Genomic DNA, 23,260 nt, shown 5'->3' on the forward strand with positions numbered 1-23,260 from the left:
CCTCGTAGCTTCTGCAAAGTTTATACAATGGATCAACAACTTTTGAATACTGGTGAGCAGAAAGATATGGCTGAATTTTTTATTGACCTTGTATCTAAGCTTGAAGAAATGACACCGGAATTAAAAACACTTGTTAAGACTCTATTTGGAGGTGTAATTAGCAACAATGTTGTTTCATTGGTTAGTATGATTATGATACATTTTTATATTATTGAGAATAAATTAACAAAAGTTACATAGTATCAAATAAGATTTTAGTGAAGTTACTTAATAGGCTTATCAATTTTGGACGTATTTAGAAAAATTGATATTTTTCTCCACCTTAGATTATAAAATATACTAATTTTTGCACTGAATTATAACGTTATGGCGGTCGGCGGACCGGTTGTTCGAACGCCGCGCGACGCTCGCCATAACGTGCCGTTTAACCAAATGTCTCTTTTAAGATTTTTAATATTTAAAAAAAACTAAACGTCATATAGAAATTCTGATTCTTGCGTCGCCTTAAACACATAAAACTACACATTTATACGTAAATTAAATTTCAAACATAAAATGTTTAGGACTGTAAATCCTTGTGAGAAGCGAGGAACTTTTACACGTATAAGATAGGCAATTACGATGAGTAGGGCCCAATGACGTCACACGTCTTTTTTCAATTGCTCATAACTTATTGAATAATGTGAGTAGAAACGTAAAACCTATACCATTATCCTTAGAATTGAACATTCTTTCAAATAAAAAAAACTTATTTTTTGTGTTCTGTGCTCCTTTAATAAATAAATAGTAACTAATCTAAAAAAAGCTATATCTTGATATTCAATTTGAAACATTTAGGACTGTGATCATGTAAGTAGAACTTTAGAAGAGTTTTATACTGTAAGATGTCAAGTAGCTGATATGAGAAATTTGTATGAGTCTCTCGATGAAGTTACATTAAAAGACACTTTAGATGGAGATAATATGTATACATGTTCTCAGTGTGAAAAGAAAGTTCGCGCAGAAAAAAGGTAATTAAACTTTAAACGTCATTATATTTTTATTTTATTGAATATTAATGCATTTAACATTCCAGGGCTTGTTTCAAAAAATTACCACAAATTCTTTGTTTTAATACAATGAGATATACATTTAATATGGTGACTATGATGAAAGAAAAAGTGAACACCCACTTTTCATTTCCTATGATACTTGACATGTCTGGTTATGTTGAAAAACATTTGATGCCTCAGCATTATCTTGAAGAAAAAGAAATGAATGAAAATAAAGGAACTGAGCGATTGGAAGAAAACTATCAATATGAACTTATTGGTGTCACAGTTCATACAGGGACAGCAGATGGTGGTCATTATTATAGCTTTATACGAAACCGAGAACGTACAAATAAGTCTCAAACTCCAAGTACTGATCAATGGTATTTATTCAATGATGCAGAAGTAAAATTGTTTGATGCTAGTCAATTAGCAGCTGAATGCTTTGGTGGAGAAATGACAGTAATACATATTTAAACTTACATAATTTTCCATTTAAATGTTGAAACACTTTTTTCATTCCAGAGTAAAACCTATGATTCAGTAACAGACAAGTACATGGACTTAAGTTTTGAAAAAACAAACAGTGCTTATATGTTGTTTTATGAACTTGTTAAGCCAACTGATCCAGAAATTGAAGAGCATAATATTTCTAATGATATAGAAATATGTCCACCAATAAAATTGAGTAGTGAATTAGAAGGATGGATTTGGAGGGATAATAGACAATTTTTACAAGATAAAAATATATTTGAAAGTGCTTATTTTCAGTAAGTCGTTTAATGATTACTTAGCAAACTATGATTATATTTAATATTGATTACATTTTTTTGAAGATTTATGTGGCAAATATGTGCATTTATTCCACAATCCTTAGAAGATACGGAAGAATTAGCTGAACTTGCTACTAAATTAACTTCAGCTTTTTTTTTGGAAACTTATATTCATGCTAAAGAACGAGTAAGTATTTTTTATTTATCATAGGCTTTAATTTTTTAATCATTATATTATGTTGAATTTCAAATTTTTAGTCTACTATAATGCAATGGACAGAATTGTTGACAAAGCAGTTCAGTGCTTCACAATCTGGTTCTGAATGGTTTCTGCAACAAATGAGTGTTGATGGATGGTGGCCACTTAAAATTTTTATTAAATGTCCAAATCAAATAATACGACAGACATTTCTTAAGTTGTGTATACATGTAATTCAGCAAACTAGGTAATAATAATTAGTAAAAATATTTATAGTATTTAACAATTTACTTGAGCTCATAAGTAGAACACGGAGTTGTATGTAACTGCATATTTTTTAATTTTCATATTTTTGTGTATAACCTTTATGAATCATATAAATGAATAATTAGAACTCATTATAAATATGTAATTTTACATATTTTTGCATAGATGACCGTAATTAGATATTTTTATAAAATTGTATATTTATTAGTTATTAGTTTATTACATAATATTATTTCAATGAAATGTATGCGAAAAACGTAATTTCAGTCTTTGAGTGGAGAAATAATACACCAGTTATCACAATTGACTTTTAGGATATAAAGGTTTAAAAGCTTATAAAATGTTAAGTTTCTTAAAATTAATTACAAGAAAAATACATGTTATCCTGGTCCTAAATTCTAAAGGGGCAACTTCAAAAACAAAATGAAATGGTATTTATTCTAAAAGTGTTACTAAAAAACACAAGTTCCATTAACTGTAGTATACTACTTCAGGTAGTAAAGTTAATATTTTGAAAAGCAACTGAGTAATCTAAAGTAAAAACATTATTTATTTTATCAATATTTTTATTTCAACAAGTTTTAATAAATACTCATATATATTCTTATATTTACTGTATAATATTTAAAACTTGGGGCTGATAATTATTAGCAAGTAAAGCATTCTTTGAAAATTTAATAATCTTTGTTATAATGTAAATTTGTATTATCTTTAAAATCTTTATCTAAAAATATTAAGTTTATTTAAATATGCTCTAACAACTTCATTTGATATTGAATGATAATTTTCAATTTACATTTGTCTATTAGCGAACAGACGTCATAGCTTCAACTTTTTTTAAAAATAAAAACGAAAAAGACACTACCTATATCTACTAAATTATCATTTGTACTTCCTTAATTTTAAAAAAGAAATGTTAAAATTTCAAATTATTTCAAAAATTAATTATGCTAAAATTTGTTTATTTATTGTTGATAATATGTTGTATATGTACTTTTTTCTACCAGTTAACTTTTAAATTTCTTAAATATTGGTATTATTAATATTTAATTTTTATTGCATATTATTATATGACATATTTCAATACTTTTTGTACATATACATCTATGCTCTACTTATAATGATTGTTAGTTATAAATTGTAACTTCAATTGCACAACTTTTAAATATAAATTGCAATGAAATAGTAATTATAAATAATATGTTGTATTTATTTTAGGCCATACGTTTGTTTTTTCAATAATACTTTTATGAATGATGATAAAAGTGAATATATGAAACCATGTGTATCATGTCTTACTTCATTTATCCGTACAGTAGTATCTTTAGTGAGTATTTTTTTGTTATTGCTGAATCAAAACTATAATTTAAATCACTAAATTATATTTTCATATTTTAGATGGAACAAAATATCAAAAATTGTATTCGTAATATGACTGAATATTTTTCAATGTTACATGAATTTAGTAAACTAGGTGATGAAGAAAGTAAATTTCTCATAGCTATTCAATGTATTACGACAGTTGTAAACTTTTACTTGGGCTTAAAAGGGCATGAATTTGTAAGTTAAACATCAATATTTATAGGATATATTAAATAAAGTTTAAAATTCATAGAGTGACAATCCTAATAATATTAATGGAGCTGACTGTGAAGAAGAAGAAGAAGAAACAATTCCAATGTCAACAGCAGATCGAAATAAGCCACCTTTATCTCTTGAAAAATTAATTGCTCTTGTAGTTTCATTGGTAGAAAAATCAAGAAATATTAGTGGTCAATTAGAGCTATCAGATAATGATTTGTATGTTTTACAAGGAATGAAGGTAACTTTTAGTATTCAATTATTTATAATAATATACAAAATCTTTCAAATGCTGTGACAAAAATGTTGGGGATCGCATAAGAACTTATGTAATACCCACCATTTTTGTCACACAACATATGGAAAACCCTATATATTTATAACCACAGACTAAGATATGGAAAACAGGACACCATCATACCAACAGAAGTCTTGAATAGTATATAATTTGTAAATCATATTTGAGAAACTGGTGTATTCACTTTTTAGTCATTTAATTTTTTTACAAATTTGTATCAGGACTCAAGAGAAATTTAAAGTAATACTTGTAAAAATTAAATATAAATTATATAATACAACAACAGTGTGTTACACAATATCGTTTTATGAATTATGACACTACTATTTATACCACAGTTCCCTGCGATCAATTTTTCATTAACACGTCCTGACCACACAAAGGTCTATCCATTTCCATTCTTCTTTATCTTAGTTTGTGTTACAAAATTGAAATTATTATATTTATCTAACAATTAAATATTATTTTTAGGGGTTCCCATTCATAATTCAACAAGTTAAAGATAATACAAATTTACATATGACTAAAAATCTTATATTTTCTCTCTGCCGGAATGATTCATCACAAAAGAATGCTTTACTTGCCAATGAAATTATCAGTCAAATTTTAAATATTATCCAAAAAAATGTTAATAATTCTGAAGTAAGAGTATTTATTTAAATTAATAGAAATATAAATATTGATAAATTAAATTATATTTGTACTTTAGATTACTCAGCCATTTTTCAAAATGTTAACTTTACTATCTGAAGGTAGTGTCAGTGGTAATGGTGGATTACCATCTTTTACTGAATTTATATTAAGACTTTTGTGGCAGTCTACTGAAAATGGGCCTCAAGTAGCATTGGAATGGCTTGGCCTCCAAGTGCCTCGTAATAAGCAGGTATCTGCTTGGGTACTTAATGGTATGGACACATGGGTTGAACGATTTTTATTATCACACGGAAATGCTCGAGTTCGCTCAGGTAAATATATTGCTTTGAAGTATTTAAATTATTAATCATTATTATTATAAATATTAATTATTATTATTATAATTATTAATTATTATTATTATGATTATTAATTATTATTATTATAATTATTAATTATTAATTATTTATTATTTATTTTATTTGGTCTATTCAATATTATGTTTAGAGTATTGTACATTTTGCCAAAAAAAATGTATAATCAAAAATATTTTAACTTTAACACGTTGACTGCCACCCGCCGCTGGCGGTCACACAATTATGCATCATCTGTACGCCAAGTATATTTTTCAGTGTCATTCCAAATTTGTATATTTTACTATGTGTTTGAAAAAAAGTTTAAAAATACATTTATTACATAAAAAAATTTGTAATGATTCCCGCTACACCACGGCACTCTTTTGGGTGCATTATTGTAGCGCCATGGAAAAGTTAATAATATAAAACTATATTCATTTATGGCCGCCGGCGGTCATGTGGCGTATTAGTAATGATCAACATGTGAACACAATGAAAAACATACAAATTGAAATTTACAAATGACCGCCGGCGGCCACATGGTAGTCAATGTGTTAATGTAATTTGATCTGAATGGATAAATTTGTCTAACAAGGTTTTTAAAAAAAACATTTGTATATATAGATTTTAAGTCAAAAGAAGAATCTTATTAATTAAAAAATCATTTATTTATTAAATTTGTATATGTTATTTTTGCTAATCATTTTATATAGATGAAGTACTTCAAAAGTTAATCACTAGGGCTCGGATTTTAAAGCATAATAAATAACAAAAAAAGCACAAAATTGTTTTAAAAAAGCAAAAATGAAGCATATTTATTTTTTAAAAAAGCAAAAAAAAAGCATGACTAAAAATTAACATGAATTAGTTATAATTTTATAAAACTGAATAAAAAAAATTAATTTAAATTAAAAAAAGAATTTACTACCATGTATTTGGCAAGATTTTCAGAAGTGAAACTGACTCTATTGTCTGACAGGATGTTTTTATACATAGAAAACGAACGTTCTACATCCACTGAAGTGATCGGTGCATACTTCATGCAAGAGGTTTCTTTTTAAATCAAACCCGTGATAATTAATTTCGTCTGATGAAACGCCACACAGTATAGTATTAATGTCCAGTAATTGTTTTCAGCCTTTGTTTTTCAAAAGAACACGATTTAGCTTACCAGAAATAGCAGTTGCAATATCTCCATGAGCTTCATTTAACTTTTTTTCTGCATCTAAGACAATATTTATACATGTTTTCAACGATTCGCCTAAAATTATACATATAATTTAGTATTATGATGTTAAATTGTTTAAATACTTTGTTAAAAGTTACCTTTTCCCTCTAATGTTGTAATAAATCATAATATCTGGTAGAAGTCCAAAGTTGGTTGAAATATACACAATATTTGATTGAAGATAATTTTGAAATAGTTGTTTCACTACTTTAACACATTGAGATTCTTCTTCGAAGTCTTCAATTACACTTTTTAATTCATTAAACTATTTGCAATAATACTGGACAGCTTTAGATCTGTTGATCGATAATCTATACATTTAAGGACGTTTCGCACTAATGGTACGGCACGGTCATTATTGCGGGTTTTCACATTTCTTATTAAGTAAATAAACATTTTTGTTTTATTTTTATAGCATAACAGACATATAAAAATTCCACAGTTAGAATAACTGAAAAAAGCAATAAAAAAGCAAAAAAAGCATTTTCACAAAAAAAAGCCAAAAAAAGCAAAAATAAATTTGTTTATTTGGAATCAGATTGACGTGAAACGAATTTATGTATAAAAATTAGATTTCTATCTTAAATATATAAAAAGAAGCATTTCCTTTAAAATTCGAGCCCTATTAATCACTTTGTAATTTAAAAAAATTGAGATATTTTTACTACTAATTATGGAATTAAAACAAGAATAATAAGAATGATATTAGTTTTTAAGTTATCCCCTAATTTTTTAACATAAACTTTAATTAACAACATTCTATTTTTTATTGCTTTTTGCAACTAAAAATGTGTTATAATTATATTTTTAGAATTTTTGTCCCTTTCACATAATAAAAACTTAAAGTTTTGTACTATTTTTTTGTATATCTTTTTATAAAATAGTGAATATACTGAATAAATTGTTAGTTCACTGCCATATATAATCTGTACAAATTATTACTAGGCCAGCCACCTTGGATTACTTAAGAACTAAAGAGGATATACCCAAACAAAAATCCATTGGAGATCATCAACTCTTTAACTAAATTAATCAGACACTTGATATTAGATTAAAATATTTAGTGAAACTTACATGAAACTTACTAACAGATAACTTTTTTAAATCTCTAAATTATTTGAACATGCATATTATAACTGATTTGGCAATTATTAATTCAAATTTACTTTTCAGCTGCTAGTATGTTACTAGTATCATTGGTTCCAAATACTCAGTTTCGACAAGCATATAGATCAGCAAGGGGCATGTGTACATTACAAAAAGAAGTTTTATTGGCTTCAGATGCAAAGGAAACACTGCATCAAATATTCAAATTTCTTTTAAACCTCTTGAAAATGGCTAAAGAGTATACTGATACTACTCAACATGGATCATCTAAACTAACTGCCTACTTTGTTTTGCTCAATTATTTTTTGATATCAAGAACAGAAAAATTGATGGTAAACATTTTAATAAATTTTTTATTTTATTTATGGCGATCAAATTATTCTGACAATATAAAAAAATACTAAAGGTAAAATTGGAAAACAGTTTTAAAATTTGAGCTGAGTGAGGAATATAATGGTGATATATTGGTTTTACAATGTTTTTGTTTTGTAACTCATTGCATTTTGGAGTGCTGGCTTACTCCAATTTTTAATCTAATCTTCTAAATGATTATAAAGACTTTATAAAGATTAATAATTTTACTAATTTATACCTTTGTGCAGAATAGTTTATAATATAGAATTTAAATTTAACACATTCATCAGTCATTGTGACTTAAATAGGTATATTACATGAGAGATAACACTCAAAACTTACTGAAAAGCAGAAACAATTTTGTTTTCTTTTTACGCAAATAATTTTGAAATGATTATTGTTTTTAAAATCAAATACATTTTAACAACTTATATTGATTTATATAGCTATGCATAAATTAAAAATGTCTATATATTAAATATTTTCAGTTTGGACCACATTTAGTTGAACTTTGGCAATTATTTCATCCTAAACTTTCTGAACCAGCCATATCAGTACATCATAATAAACAAAGCTTATTGATGTTATTCTATAATGTTTTGTCTGACTGTATAGAAAATGTGCAAATACTTGTTCAAGATCCATACTTTGTGAAAAATATAGCATTCAATTATATATTGTAAGTAATTTAAATAAGAATGTAGAATGTAATAACAAGAAAATTCATAATTTCATGATGATTTTTTTTTTTAGAGCTGATCATGATGACCAAGAAGTTGTAATTTTCAATCGGACCATGTTACCAGCATATTATGGCCTTTTAAGAATATGTTGCCAACATTCTAGAATATTTTCTAGACAATTAGCTGGGCATCAAAATATAAGTTGGGCTTTTAAGAATATTTCTCCTCACCCTACTCAATATGCAGCTGTAAGATAATTTATTATTGTATTTTTTTTTTGTACTCGTTTTAATTATTTTTTTATTTGTACAATTATTTAGGCTGTTGATGAGTTATTTAAACTATTACAACTATTTATTAAAAAATTTCCGGATTCAACCGATCAAGAAATAGCTGAAATAAACCAATACAGAAAAGAAACAATACAATTATATGTATCAAATTTAGATGGAAAAGCTGGCTGGGGCACTTTAATTCCAGTTGCCAAAATTCTTTTGGAAAATGATGAGGATAAATTATTTTTTATTCATAACCGTGGTTTAGAAATGTGTTTTGAAGTAATAATTTAAAATTCCAACTAATAATTAATTATTTTTATAATATTAATAAATTATTGGTATTTTAGGGTTTTCAAACATTACACAATATGTATCATGAAGCTACTGCTTGCCACGTAACTGGTGACTTAATTGATATGCTTGCTTTAATCGTTGATATCACAAAGTGTTTACAAAAAACTCACGAACAGAACAAATTAGCTGAAAAAGAAACACCACGTACTGTAATATTGACATATAAAGAATGGCCTGATTTGTTAAGAAAATTGGTTACGTTACTCAATACATACAATCCTAAGGAAATGAGACAATCAGTATTAGGTAATATTATTTAGCCAATATGTATTTTATTTATTTGGTTCAATAAAAATCTTCAAAAATTTAAAATAATTTATTTATTAGTGGTACATAAAATCTGTATTGTAATATATAATACATAGTTTCATTTCTGTCAATAAGATTTTTATAAATGAATATTAGTTATTAGTACAGCGGACTCAAGGTATAGTTATCACATTGGTGCAGATAATTTTAGTTCCATTAAGCAACATTTTATATAATAATATAAATTATTTTACTTATTTAAACATAATTGTCTTATGAAATCAATGCGGGTTAATTCTCAATCCTTATTAGCTTTGATTTTATAATATACAGATGGCTAATTGCATTCAACCGCTTCCAATATAACAATAGGATGGCTTACCTGTGTATTATAAAATCAATGTTATTAGTAATGACGACTTACTGTAAATATTATAAAGATGTATTAAAAAATTTAATTTTGTTTAATTCTATATTTATTTTTAGATCTACTAAAAGTACTTGTTGTGTTAATGCCAATTGAAGTTATTAATGTACTTCAACCAATATTGACACATTGTCATGCTGTTTGTATGGACAGTAATAATGGTATGCCTATTGGTCCATATTTTCCTCGTCGCGGACATAAAGTGCCCATGCTTAGTTTAAAATCAAATACTAGGCCCATTAGACCTATGGTTCAAATGGCTTTAACACATAACCAATTAGACTTGACTAAAGTAAGAATAATATAAAAAAAAAATTTTATTTTTAGCAAGTATGCTTATTGTTTTGATTATTTTAGGGATGTGATCCTCATTACGATACAGAATTATCTGCATTTTATGCACCATATCATGATTTTATTGATGTGATGTGCCGTACTGCTGTTAATAATGACTGTTTGACTGAACCTCTAGTAGCACTAAATGCAATGATCGGATATGAATCTATTCCATTGCATCATACTTATTTTCCAAAATTTTGGTTAGATGTGCATAATATGAATGTAAGTATATACTTAAAAATTAAAACAATTTTAATGATTTTTAATTCAACATGTTTATTTTTTACAGGGTTCTAACTTACCATATTTAAGATTGTTATCTAAAAATAATTACTTTGTGGATTATTTGGAATCTACACTTATTGAGGAACGTCTCAGTTTGAACAATGATGTTATATATGATTTTGTCAGAACTTTTTTTCCTGAGGTACTTTAAATTCATAGTTATAACAATTCACTATTATTTTGGGATTAAAGTATGTCTGTATATATAATTATATTTTTTTATTTTAATTTTAACAGATGGCTGCTAGTGTACTATCACATCACACTTTTGAATTATTAGAGAGTGTTATATTTAATTTGCCAAATGACTTGGAAAAATTAGGTGAATTAGAAACTGAAAAAAGGATGCTGTCTAATCTAAGGGCCTTGAGAGTTTGCTCCTTAGTCAAACCTCCTGTGCAAGAACTTAAGGTAGTTTTAAGCAATATTAAAATGGCAGCTCAAAAACTATTAGACAAAATCTGTCCTTCATCTTCAGGTAATCAAATATATTATTATTTATAAGCTAGTTATAAAATTAGAAATATATTTAAAACTTTTAAAGGTACAAAATATATCAAATGTCATATGATGTATGTTAATACGTGTAATATTTCAATAACAATGTTGTCACTATTCGGTACTATGTTTTATTTCACAATAACATTGAATGTTTTTTTAATCAAGTTAGAAATTAAAATTAAACATTTTTTTCTGTGGAGTGACCTTATATGAAACTATATTTTAAGACATCTGGCATTTAGTTTAAGCTAAAAATGTATAATAACCAAAAAGAATATTTTTCCTAAGCCATAATAAATTAGTTGGCTTACAGTTTTTTTGTACATGAAACGACGTTACAATTTTAGTTTTATATTTATATATATGTAATAATTCTAAAATATATTTCTCTCAACATAAATTAATAAATTGGTTTCCAACTATTTAATGAATTATTTTTTTACCAGCTATATAAATGTCCTATGAATAAATTAGGCGTATAATATAAAAAGTAGTTAACAATGACTATTACAGGGGTGGCCAAATCGCAGCTCGCACTCGACTTTTGCGACTCGCATCTTAACGTAACATTAGACGTAAATTAATGTAAGAGCCAAGATGTAAAAATAATAATGATAATAATATGACCTTTTTTTTTTTTACATCTTGGCTCTTCCATTTTTATTAACAATCGACCAATCAAGATATTCATATTCATGTATAACAAAAACAACATAAATTATTATTTCATACTTAATTAAAAAATTATTTATAGGGAGGTGTCATATCCCCTAAAACACTCTTGAATACTGCCTGTCGTATTGATTTGAACAGTATTACAATTTATTTTTTTTCATATAGTACATTGTTATTACCATAATTACAAATCTGACCTTATAACATATATAATTTTTACTTAATATTTGTTGTTTAATTAATGTAACTTTTTTTATATAAAAATAAATAATTGTAATAAAATTTTTATTTGTGATTAGGCGAAAATGATCTAGATGAAACCGATGAGAAAGATGAAGATGAACAATTGTCATTATTACGTAGTATTGAAACTACTGCTGCCGAATTTATAGATGCTATTCCCCTACCAAAACATGAAGATTTGCCTAGCGACTTGGAAGATAAAGACATTGCTGGGCCACCAGATAAGACTTAATACAGGTTTTTTTTCTGTAGGTTTAAAAAACGCTGCTAGTCTTTCTAAACAAAACTGGATTATAAATTTTTTTAATGAATTCATGTTTTTTTTTTTATAAAAAAAAAACATTTATTTGTGATCTCTAAAATGTTGCAAAGTTTTGTTTTTTTTTTTTTTTAATCAATCGACTATTTTGTAAAGCCAATAACTGTTGGATTCGTTATTTTTATCAATTACTCTTGGATTTTATGTGGATAAATTCCATCATTTCCCTACTTTAATTCTATTCAATAATTGTTTAAAAAATAATAATTTTAGTGAAATTTAAATAAAAAGTAATATGTTTTTATTATGTAATTATTAATTAATATTATTTATATCAATGAAAGAACTTTCTATAGACTTTCTAATCATAATTTTTAGATTAGTTTTTTTACAGGGAAATATTGTTTTTCTATTATCATATTGTACATATTATAAAAATAAAATTGAGTCTTAATGAGTTGTAATTGTATATATTGAAAATTTATACAACTGTAAATGGAATGAAAATGTCTATATAAATGTACAAAAAAAAAAAATAATAATAATAATAATAAAAGCAAAAAAGACTTAATTTAAACTACTTAAGCTCTAAGAACTAACAAATTGTAAGAGTTTTTTGATCCTGTGAACCATGACTTGTACAAAACTGTCTTCTGACTTATCCTGTAACAAATTATAAATACTCATTAAACTTAAATTTTTTTTTATTATTATTATTGAATTTGAACAAGACGTCTAATCATATTGTACTTTAAAGAAATGTTTCATGATGAACAGAAGTACAAAACTTTGAATTTGTAATTTATATGCATCACAATCATCTCATTTTAGATTGTGAATGGAATGTGGAATTGGGTTTTTTAATATATATATATTTTATTTTGTTTGTTTGTAATTAGGTTTTATCTAGTAGCAAATTGGACCTAGTTGGTTAAGTAAATAATTCCCAATTCTTTTAAAAGAATATTGTAAAAGAGCAGTAATATTTATATAAAACTATTTTTCGACAAAATATATTATTGTAATTCAAAAACCACAAATAACAGCAGATTTGAAACATTCAATAAATATTTTATATTAGCTGATCCGGATCTTGAACTCTGTTAAATGGAAATCACACAACACATGCTAGTATGGCGTTTTCTATTTTCTATTAATGTAATTATTTCATAAATATTTACTTCATTTGTTGCATAAAGTTTTTCAAGAAATGCTTCATTTAACACTTTCACCAATCCCTGTCTTAGTTCTTTTAATTCATCAGGTGTTACACCATCTTCATCATCTTGATTAGAACTTCCTGATCCTAATTGATCAATTAACAAGAGTTACTCAATTTTTATAAATTTTCTTTTATAATAAAATACACTTACTATTTAATCCTTTAGGACGATGAACATGTTGAACAGGACTTTGCATAAAATAATAATCTGTGTGAGCCCACAAAATATATAGACATACTTCCACTATTTGTTTACATAGTATACGTTGAGTTTGGTCATCGATATCCTTATTTTCTATCTCAGTTTCATTGTTACTTTCACCAAATAACTAAAATAAAAAAAAATAAAGTAAAACTAAACACGATAATAATAAACTTGCAATATAAAAGTTAGGTCTCTCGAGACTTCCTATTCATGTACAGTAAAGCAGGGGTGGCCAAAATTTTTTTGATTAAGATCTACTGAGGGTATATTTTTTCTTTTAGGATCGACTAATGTATAAAAAAATTATTTAATATTAATAATAAACATACTTATATAAATAATAAAATTAAAGTGTTAACTGATGAGTTATCTAAAATGAGTGTTTTTCACATTAAATTTCTAAATAATTGTAAAATGTATTAACGTTATACAGTTGATGTAGAAGCGCGTCATTGCATATTATGGCAAAGCGGAGACTAAACCTAACCTATACTCAGCCTTTATAATTTTCATGCGAGAAAATGCCATTTCACACTAACAGGTTATTCCAAAATATATGTATTTACTATTTAATAACTACTAAATGACATTTGTATAAGAATAATTAATAAATTCTAACGAGGGGGATCGACTTGGATATTGTCCAAGATTGACTAGTTGATCGGGATCAGCCGTTTGGCCACCCCTGCAGTAGAGCGCCGGTTATCTGCATAAATTGGGACCAAAGAAGTGCTAATAATCAAGCAATAATTAAAAATATCCAATGAACATGATCGTATAATATACGATATTAAATGTTTTAATATTGTTTTTTAATCAAAAATAAAACATTTATAATTTAGTAAGTATAAATTCTTCCCTAACAAGTTTTTCTACTATTTTGATTTTCGTTTCGATAATTAACGTATTATGTTTTCATTCAGAACCCATTTAAATTAAAATATGAACTCTACTGTATTTACAAGCCCGCAATACTCTGTACCACGAAAGAACATGCCAGTTGTTCATAAGTAGAATGAAGTGAAGTCTGGTGACCGATTTTAGGTTGTCGTATCTCTCCATGCAACCACACCAACAATGACATTATCAGCTGCCGTTGATGTCGAAAGCTACCTATCAAAACATTAGTGGGGAATATTCTCTCATGGGATAAAGTATAACAATGATTTAAGATTATCTAAAGTGAGCTGTAGTAAATAATCTCAAATTTTACAACTCAAACAAAGAAACTGGAATCTATAAAAAAAATGTGCACAACAATTATGTAGTGTGAATAACCAGCAGTGGCATGGTGAACATTTATAAACCATGATGCCCAGCATATAATTCAGTACCTATCCACTATTGTGTAACTAAATATTTAAATTCCTCCATGATGCCTAGGCGCAATAAAACCCCGTTCACCACGCCATTGCACACCAGTATATTTCAATTTTGTTATTTTAACTGTGTTAATGAACTAATTTGTGGTACCATGTTTTAATTAATAACAGATTATTGCATTTATTAAATTAAAAAAATAATGAATAATAAAACATTATCTAAAATGTAAATTAAAATAAGTATTGGAATATAATAAGTGCTCGTAACTTCATGCATTAAAAAATGCATAAATAAGCATGCATTCATGCACTAAAATGTTTGAAAATATGCATTATGTAAAAAAATAATAAAATAAATCCATAAATTCAAATTCCGCCACTAAATTTTGCAAACGGCCCGAAACTGTTTGTTTTTCTTTTGGCATTGTTTATAAAATAATGTGTACGGTATCTATACCTCACACGAAAACACTAGAACAGGAAATTGAACTAATAAACGCATACAACTCATACGAGTAAACTCAACGGCGAGAGCAAGAAAACTATACTGTACCAACGTACAATATTATAAATGCAAGTTGGTGAGAAGCTGTCACTAATAAGGTGGAGGATGGTAGTGGTAGTGATAACATTGTTTCCACGGTACTTCATAAAACGCATAAAGTCTAAATAGGTATGTACTAGGACGCTAGGTAGTCACACACTTACTGAATAAAAATAAATCAAAACACTATAATTTTGTAAACGAGAAAGTAAATAAGAAACAAGAAACTTTTCAAATATTTTTATGAAATAAAATGCACTAACGACTGTAAAAAATCGACTATATGCCAAATATGCTTGTACACCCAAAACATGCAAAATCATACACCATCAAACTTTATATTATTATGAAACGGAATTGTATCTCAGTTAGCATGTTTTCCTGTGTAGCAAAAAAAAACCATACAGATGCATGAACTTAAGAGCACTGATAATAACTAAAGAACATAATCTCAATTTCATATTTCAAATAAATAGTATTATGAAATAAAGAATATTTTTTATTCATGTTGTAAGAAAAAAAATGGTGGACAAAAAGTTTGACTATGGGGCTATAAAGTCGGTATTTAATTTATTCTTAAATATAATTAAAATGTATAAAATATGTATAGTTACTTGAATAGGTGATTTTCTATTTTCAGTTCTAGCTTTAGTGTTAAATTGCATGAAATAATGTTCAACAGTTTGAACCATTATTGTGACAATTGTGCCCATTGACAAAACGTTACCAGGATTCAAATCACCTAAAAGAAATAGATATAAATTATGATATATTAATAAAATAAATAAAAACAATAACCGCTAATTATATACCATGAGAAGTAATGCTAAATGGATCAGTGTACACAGAAACATCCAAAATCCGTCTTTTAAATTTCTGACCACTAGTAGCCCATCCACCATCCATTAAATTTGATACATAATTTAATAAGTTTAATGTTATCTAATAGATATAATTATAAAACATTTTCAATTAATAATACTATTATAATCAATATAAACAGAACTTGGATTTACTTACTCTCAAATATAAAGTAACATTTGTTTCACCATCATTCGGACTCGATTCTTCAGAACACTTTTTACGTATTGCTCGTATTATGGATAAATTAACAGAAAATCGTATTAAAGTTCTTTGCATTAACACACTATAATGATAAAATAATCCAGCAATATCCTTATCACCACTTGAATTTATTTCTGAACTTATATCTATTAACATTTTTCAATTAATTAATTAAATTAATCAGATATCAAGTAATTTAAAAAATATAATATCTAAAGGACCTTTCAATTTTTTGTGACTAGTGGTAGAGATTATGATGATACATTATTATGTAATACCCACCAATGTTGTCACATAAATTAAAATTTAAGTGAACTTTTCAATAGCAAATAAATATGGTCCCTAATATGCATAAAGGTTTTATTTATACTAAAATTAAAGAATATAAATATTTATATTTACCATCATTAGTAACATTAACAAACAAAGATGTTAATTGATAAAGTTCTTTAAGATACCATTGCTCACACAATGGTGCTGAATTAGTAAGAGCAATCGTCACCGTATCGCGATGACTAATCAAATAATAGACAACCTAAAAGATAGTTAAAATTAAAATTATATTTTTATATTTACAATTAAAACATTACTTGGAGAATAGAAGTCATATTTTGATTTCCTAGTGTACTTATAACTGTTTGACATAAACACATTGCTGGTGAACATATCATCATATATCGATCACCTTCATCCGGCATAAATTCTTTCATTGAACGTTTGAAACTATTATACACATGCAAAATAATATAAATGTAAAAAGAAAATTTTAACAATATTTACAAATTTATTTTACAATTAAAATTAAATATGAAATATGAAAGAATATAAATAATTGTAATTCTATATTTTAGTTTAAATTAATGATATACATAAATCAATATTTACTTCAAAAAATAAGTGATCACTTTATCACTTTATTAGTATTCAATATATCTAATACCTATATTCAATAACATTATGATAATTTTATTTAATTACCTTGTTTCAAAATTTGGATGAGCATCAATTGCCTTCATTGATGACAAGCATGCTATAGCTTGATGATTAAGTAATGCATCAGCACCAGTTGTATAAGTTGCAATTTTATTCAAAAGACTCTAAAGTATTAAATATTATTAAAAAATAAAGTTTAAAAATTATTAAATATAAACTTACCATTTTATTTTCATATACATAAATGGGTTTTAGGGTTTTATTTTTTGCTGAAATCAAATCTTTGAGTTCTGAATCCGATTCTAAAAGGCTAGATATAATGCATTTAAGATAACCTTGACTAGATATATAACTTATAAGTTTAGGATTGATATCTATCAAAAGTTCACATAATGTATACGATAGTACCTAAAACAATTAAAACATAAATTATTCTGTAAATTTACTATTAGAATTTACTAGGTTTCTTCAACAATATCAATATTTAGGTTTGATATTGCAAACTTATTTTTGGAAATTTAGATATTGATACTTGAAATAATATCGTTACACATTGAATACATCGTAAACAAAATTAATAGCCCCCAGCCATTGGGTATTTGGGTTACCAGAAACCAACTGATTTTAATGCCAAAATACTTGTATAATATATTTTAAAAACAATTTTTTCTAGTTATTGATAATTTGGAATATCGATACTGAATTTTTTTTTCAATATTGCCCTAAATAAAACGATATCGATATTCAAAAATATATCGTTGAAGAAACCTACAATTTACTATTAAATGTATATAAAATTATAAATACTTTGCATATATCATGACCAGATGTTAAGTCAACACAAATTACTTCCAAGATTCTTTCACTTAAATATTGGTCAAAATTTAAAGACTTAATGAACTTAATGGAGTCGGAATCAAGAATCTGTTTATCTGTAGAAGTAAATATGATACTTTTTTGTTTGAAGTTTCCATTAGTTAGTGTCCGACTGTTAGTGGCCAAAAGATTAATCAATGCTATTAACGATGAATATAAGCTTGCTCGTAATTTTTGAGAACCTAAATAATTGTAATTAATAATAACATATTATTAATATTTTATAACATAAATGCTATATACCTGATTGTTGAATACATTTAAGTATATTTTGAAGCATGCTAGAATAAACACTAGACTGTCCAGTAACAAATGACCCTAAATTAAGGTCAGGATTCACAACGCAAAGCTCCAAATGTTGGTCAATGGTATTTTTCAAATTTATCAACAAAAGTAATTGGGAATTTGTGATAAGCGTAGATAAATCTGACATTTGTGGATAACGAATCACCTAAAATAATAATACAGAATAGACTTAGATATAAATAATATCTTAAAAATATTGAACTTTTTATTATGAACTCCTACTCACACAACAGCCATAGGCTTTAGTGGGTAAACCAGTATTGTAATATTAACTGACATCTGTTTAATCATTATTAGTTAAATAGTTATTATTATTGTTATATTTACGTATAAATTAAAAATATGAGAATAAGTTTCTAATTGTGACAATTGTAGTTAAAATAAAAGATGAAATTTACAGCAATATGCATTAAACTAGAATGGGTTATTTTGGCTAAAAATATTATTTCATTGATATAATAAGGTTTAATGTCATCCATGAATAAAAAGGAACCACTATAACTGTGTACCCCTATAATACAGTCTATGTATTTGTTTATTTATTATACCAAAAATATCACTGAATTGTTACATATTCAAAAAGGGTTTTTTATTTTTACACTGTTACATTTAAATTATATTTGATACATTTTTAAACTATAAATATACATGGAAACTTCACAAAAAGTCTGGGAATAAAGTCAGATTTGAAAAAAAATATAAATAATATAAATCTTAATTTATTAATTTTTTTAGTGTGACAAATTATGCAAAAATAAAATTTATTCACAAAATTAATTAAAATATAATAATATATTCAATTTTCTTATATAATATTGTATTTGATTTTTATCCCTAATACCTATACAATTGTCAAACATAAAAAGTCAACATATAACGGATATCTATTGTCAGTATCTAGATCTACAGTTTATCTATCATAACTCATAAGATTATTTATAGGCTATAGCCTATAATCAATATTATTATCAGAAATAGGATGGTACATTTTTTAATTTGGCCAATATATTTGTATTGACTATTGACACGGCAATAATTTTCTGACAGTAAAAAAATTAAGACTGAACAATTACCATGTACATATGTGGTTAGGTTAGATCTGATACATGGTCTTATAAGTTATAAATAAAGATATTAATGCCAGTGAAAAATTTATTAAAATTTAAACGATTGATTATTATTATAAGTTATTTACCTTGCTTTGTAGTGATACCAAAAGATCAATTACAAATGTGAAACGTTGTTGGAATTCCATAGACGGCAAGTTAGCCATACTGAATATAACAGCAGTCAACTGATGCCAGGCATCAAAATATTTTACCATACAACTAACTTGAAGGCGCTTATCATTAATTCTTACAGCATACGCTAACAACTCCTAAAATATTATATACATTTAAATAATTATTTATTAAATACATACAAGTTGAATAAATGTTACTAACTTGAATTTCTTGTAGCAAACTAGCTCTAACAGTTGATGAACTATCAATTGATTTTAATTCATTCATCAGTATTGAATGCAACTGCTTAACATCTATTAATGGAACTTTACCAGCAATTTCACACTCACTCAATAACTGAAAAAGAATTAGAATTACACTGTTAATATACAAAATTATTAAATAATAATAATATAAATTACCTGATTAATAAGTTTTGATTCAAGATATTTTAGTTCGGGCATATCATCAAAAGTTGTTTCAAATTCGAGGTCCACAATTTCTAACAAGCTCAGTAACTTTTTACCATCATCTTTACCATCATCTTGATCTATTTAAACAAATTAGTATAGATTAATATATTTAGTTAAATTATCATTTAAACTATATTACCATGGTCTCTAGTTAATGTTGAATGATCAAATAAATTGTTGGATGATTGGGATTGCAATAATTCTGATCCAGGAACACTTTGAAATGTTTCATTAGATTTTTATTCTAGATTTTGTAAAGAAATATAAAGATTTAAATGTTGCTTACTTGTTCTTTTTCTCAGTAGTTCCAATGAATAATAATACTAGCTTTGTTAATGTCATCAGCAAATTTTGATGCACATGCATTTTTATCTCAACAGCAATTATACGTAACAACCAATTCATTTGTATTAAATCACTACCTATAAATTAGTTAATAGTTAATAATATATAAAGATAATTTTTAATACAACGTACAGTTTACTTTTTTGCTAGAACTTTCTGTGTAAAATGGCAATGCAGAAGCATGACGTAAGATAAAGTCACTACGTGATTTTAAATAAACCAAAACTGGTCTAGATGTTCGATTACTTGAAACTAATACATATATCAACTGATAGCATAACTCCAGCAATTTTGAATGATTTTTACTAACGGCTCCATTCTTACGACTTTTCAGTGAATCATCTAATATATCAATAATTGAGTGCAAACAGTTTCTAGGATTTCCTCCAACACCTAATAAGTAAGCATACAATTGACATTAAATCATTATCAAAAATGTTTAAATCATTGATATTTAAACATACCAGCATTTTCAAAACAAGTCTTTTGTACATTATCCAAATTAAAACCAAGTAAATAATGTGCCAAATTTGGAGGCGAAGAATTTAAACATTGCAACAAGAGTTTTAAAATGGACTCTTTACATTTTTTTATAGTAGACATATCATTTGATTCTTCTAAAAACTAAAAATTAGAAAAAACTTATTATATTTAAGTCGCTTAAAACATTTTAAACTAGAATACAATACATGTTTAAAGATTATTTTAATACCAAGATATATTTAGATAATTAAATCATATTTTACAACAAAAAAAATTGAATTATATCCTGCCAGATAACCTTACGACACATTGAATAACATACGGACATATATTTAAATACGACTCATGAGCATAAAAACTCCAGATAATTTGTTTCCGAATGAATTCAACTTATAGGTGTGCCTCAAAACTTAATTATTACCATATGAATTCTTGTTTATTATTACTTTCTATGAACAATAACATTTTTGAAATATTGTAAGCTACAAACTTCAAACTAATTAGTAATTACACCATTCTATGGTACATAAATATGACTTCAAAGTTAATAACAATTATAGTATAATATTATATATAAATATATGATTGGGGTTTTCATCAAAAAATAATTAAAATTTAAAGCTACATTATTACTACCTAATTCTTAAATTAATTACTTTTATTAATATAAATATTACAATATCCTTAGAAATAGAAGCTGACAGTGTCTCCACTCTCGGCTGAGAATTATTTTATTTATATAATGATTTATCATTGAATTCAAATTTAACATATCTGTTACCAGTGTCAGCCTGGTCCCTCCGTTTTCTTTTTAGGGTCTTGTAATTTTTTACGCGTGCCTGGTCTAGAGAGTAAGGACCCCGTAAAGTATTTATCAATATACTTAACCGTACGCAATTTTTCTTTACAGGGTCCAGATGCTTGCTTATTATAATGTGAGCGGGGCATAATAGTGCAAGTGTCAAGTAATAAAAATAGGAAGAGGTTTTTTTGGATTAATTATCATAGGACAAGCTAAGTTAGGTTTTATATCTCTCCTTAAAAACAATGGTCACAGACGACCCCGCTGTTGGATTCAGTGATCATGAAAATGTTGCATACAAAAATATGAATGTTTTATAATACTATACGTTGACTATTATATAAATACAAAACAATAATGAAGAATGGATAATTACTTTTGATAACTTTTTTGAATAATATTATGCTAATAGCTTATGGATTTGTCTTCAAAGTTATAATTCTATAGGTAATATAAATATAATTTTGGTTTTCGTAATTTCGTTACTGTGTAATTAATAATTATTATTATTATTTTGCAGTTCAAATATTCAATAATTTCATTGTTTATTATTAAACGAATGATTCCCCTCGGCAGGCTTCGCGTTTATATTATACAGAGTGATTTTTTAAGTTTACTCATCCTATATTTTTACTTAAATTATACATATTATTTTTAAATTTTTGGAATTTTTAAATACACTTGATGATTTTTGAATACTTGAGATTTTTTATACTATTTAAGAACGATGTCACAATATGAACTTCTGTTTTTCAAACAGGAATCCTCATTTTGCTATTTAATTATTCAGCAGATACTTTTTTTTAAGAATTTTGATGTATCTAAATCAAAATTCGAACTAGTAGTTTTTGAGTTGTATAACTTTGTGTACTAAGGATAATACATATATTGAAATTGGCTAAGTAGATTTGGGGGATTAGATGATTTGAAAATGTTATTAGTTAGAACTAATTACCATTGATCTGTCATAATAAATAATTTGTAAAAATTATCTTAGTATACTGCATTGTGAATAGGTTTTATATCTAATATTACTTATATTTTTTATTGTAAAACCATTTTTAAGGATTATTATCCTTAGTATAAACATTTTAATAATTCAGCAACTACTTAATAGAATTTTGATTAAGATACATCTACACTTACATGAACATCATCTGTTAAATAATTTTCAGTAAAATAGTAGATTCTCATTTGAAAAATAGGAGTATGTATCGTCATAGGAAACTATTTAATAGTAGTATAAAAATATCAGGAATTTGAAAATATGTTCTTTAGGTATACTTAAAAGTTCTAAAAAACAGATTTTGAATATATGTATTTTTAAAGAAAGAGAGTGGT

General features: G+C 26.0%; 2 protein-coding genes across 3 annotated transcripts in view; one reads left to right on the plus strand and one right to left on the minus strand.

Annotated features, from left to right (window-relative positions):
- LOC100164259 (endoribonuclease Dcr-1) overlaps window positions 1–23,260 on the plus strand; it is a 65,256-nt gene that overhangs the window by 28,739 nt on the left and 13,257 nt on the right. The window lies entirely within an intron of this gene.
- Window positions 12,686–21,254, minus strand: LOC100574979 (nuclear pore complex protein Nup205). Its single transcript, XM_003245938.3, has 19 exons — window positions 21,099–21,254; window positions 20,767–21,027; window positions 20,576–20,711; window positions 20,429–20,505; window positions 20,239–20,366; window positions 20,039–20,173; window positions 19,789–19,971; window positions 18,531–18,738; window positions 18,219–18,469; window positions 17,634–17,819; window positions 17,457–17,575; window positions 17,069–17,201; window positions 16,881–17,013; window positions 16,434–16,624; window positions 16,226–16,355; window positions 16,028–16,155; window positions 13,494–13,671; window positions 13,302–13,426; window positions 12,686–12,783 (listed from the first exon to the last, which is right to left on the minus strand). Exons 1-19 carry the CDS (start codon window positions 21,235–21,237, stop codon window positions 12,709–12,711), a joined length of 2,916 nt encoding a protein of 971 aa, XP_003245986.1. The 5' UTR covers window positions 21,238–21,254; the 3' UTR covers window positions 12,686–12,708.

The sequence above is a fragment of the Acyrthosiphon pisum genome, chromosome A2, assembly GCF_005508785.2.
Source record: "Acyrthosiphon pisum isolate AL4f chromosome A2, pea_aphid_22Mar2018_4r6ur, whole genome shotgun sequence".
NCBI lineage: Eukaryota > Metazoa > Arthropoda > Insecta > Hemiptera > Aphididae > Acyrthosiphon > Acyrthosiphon pisum.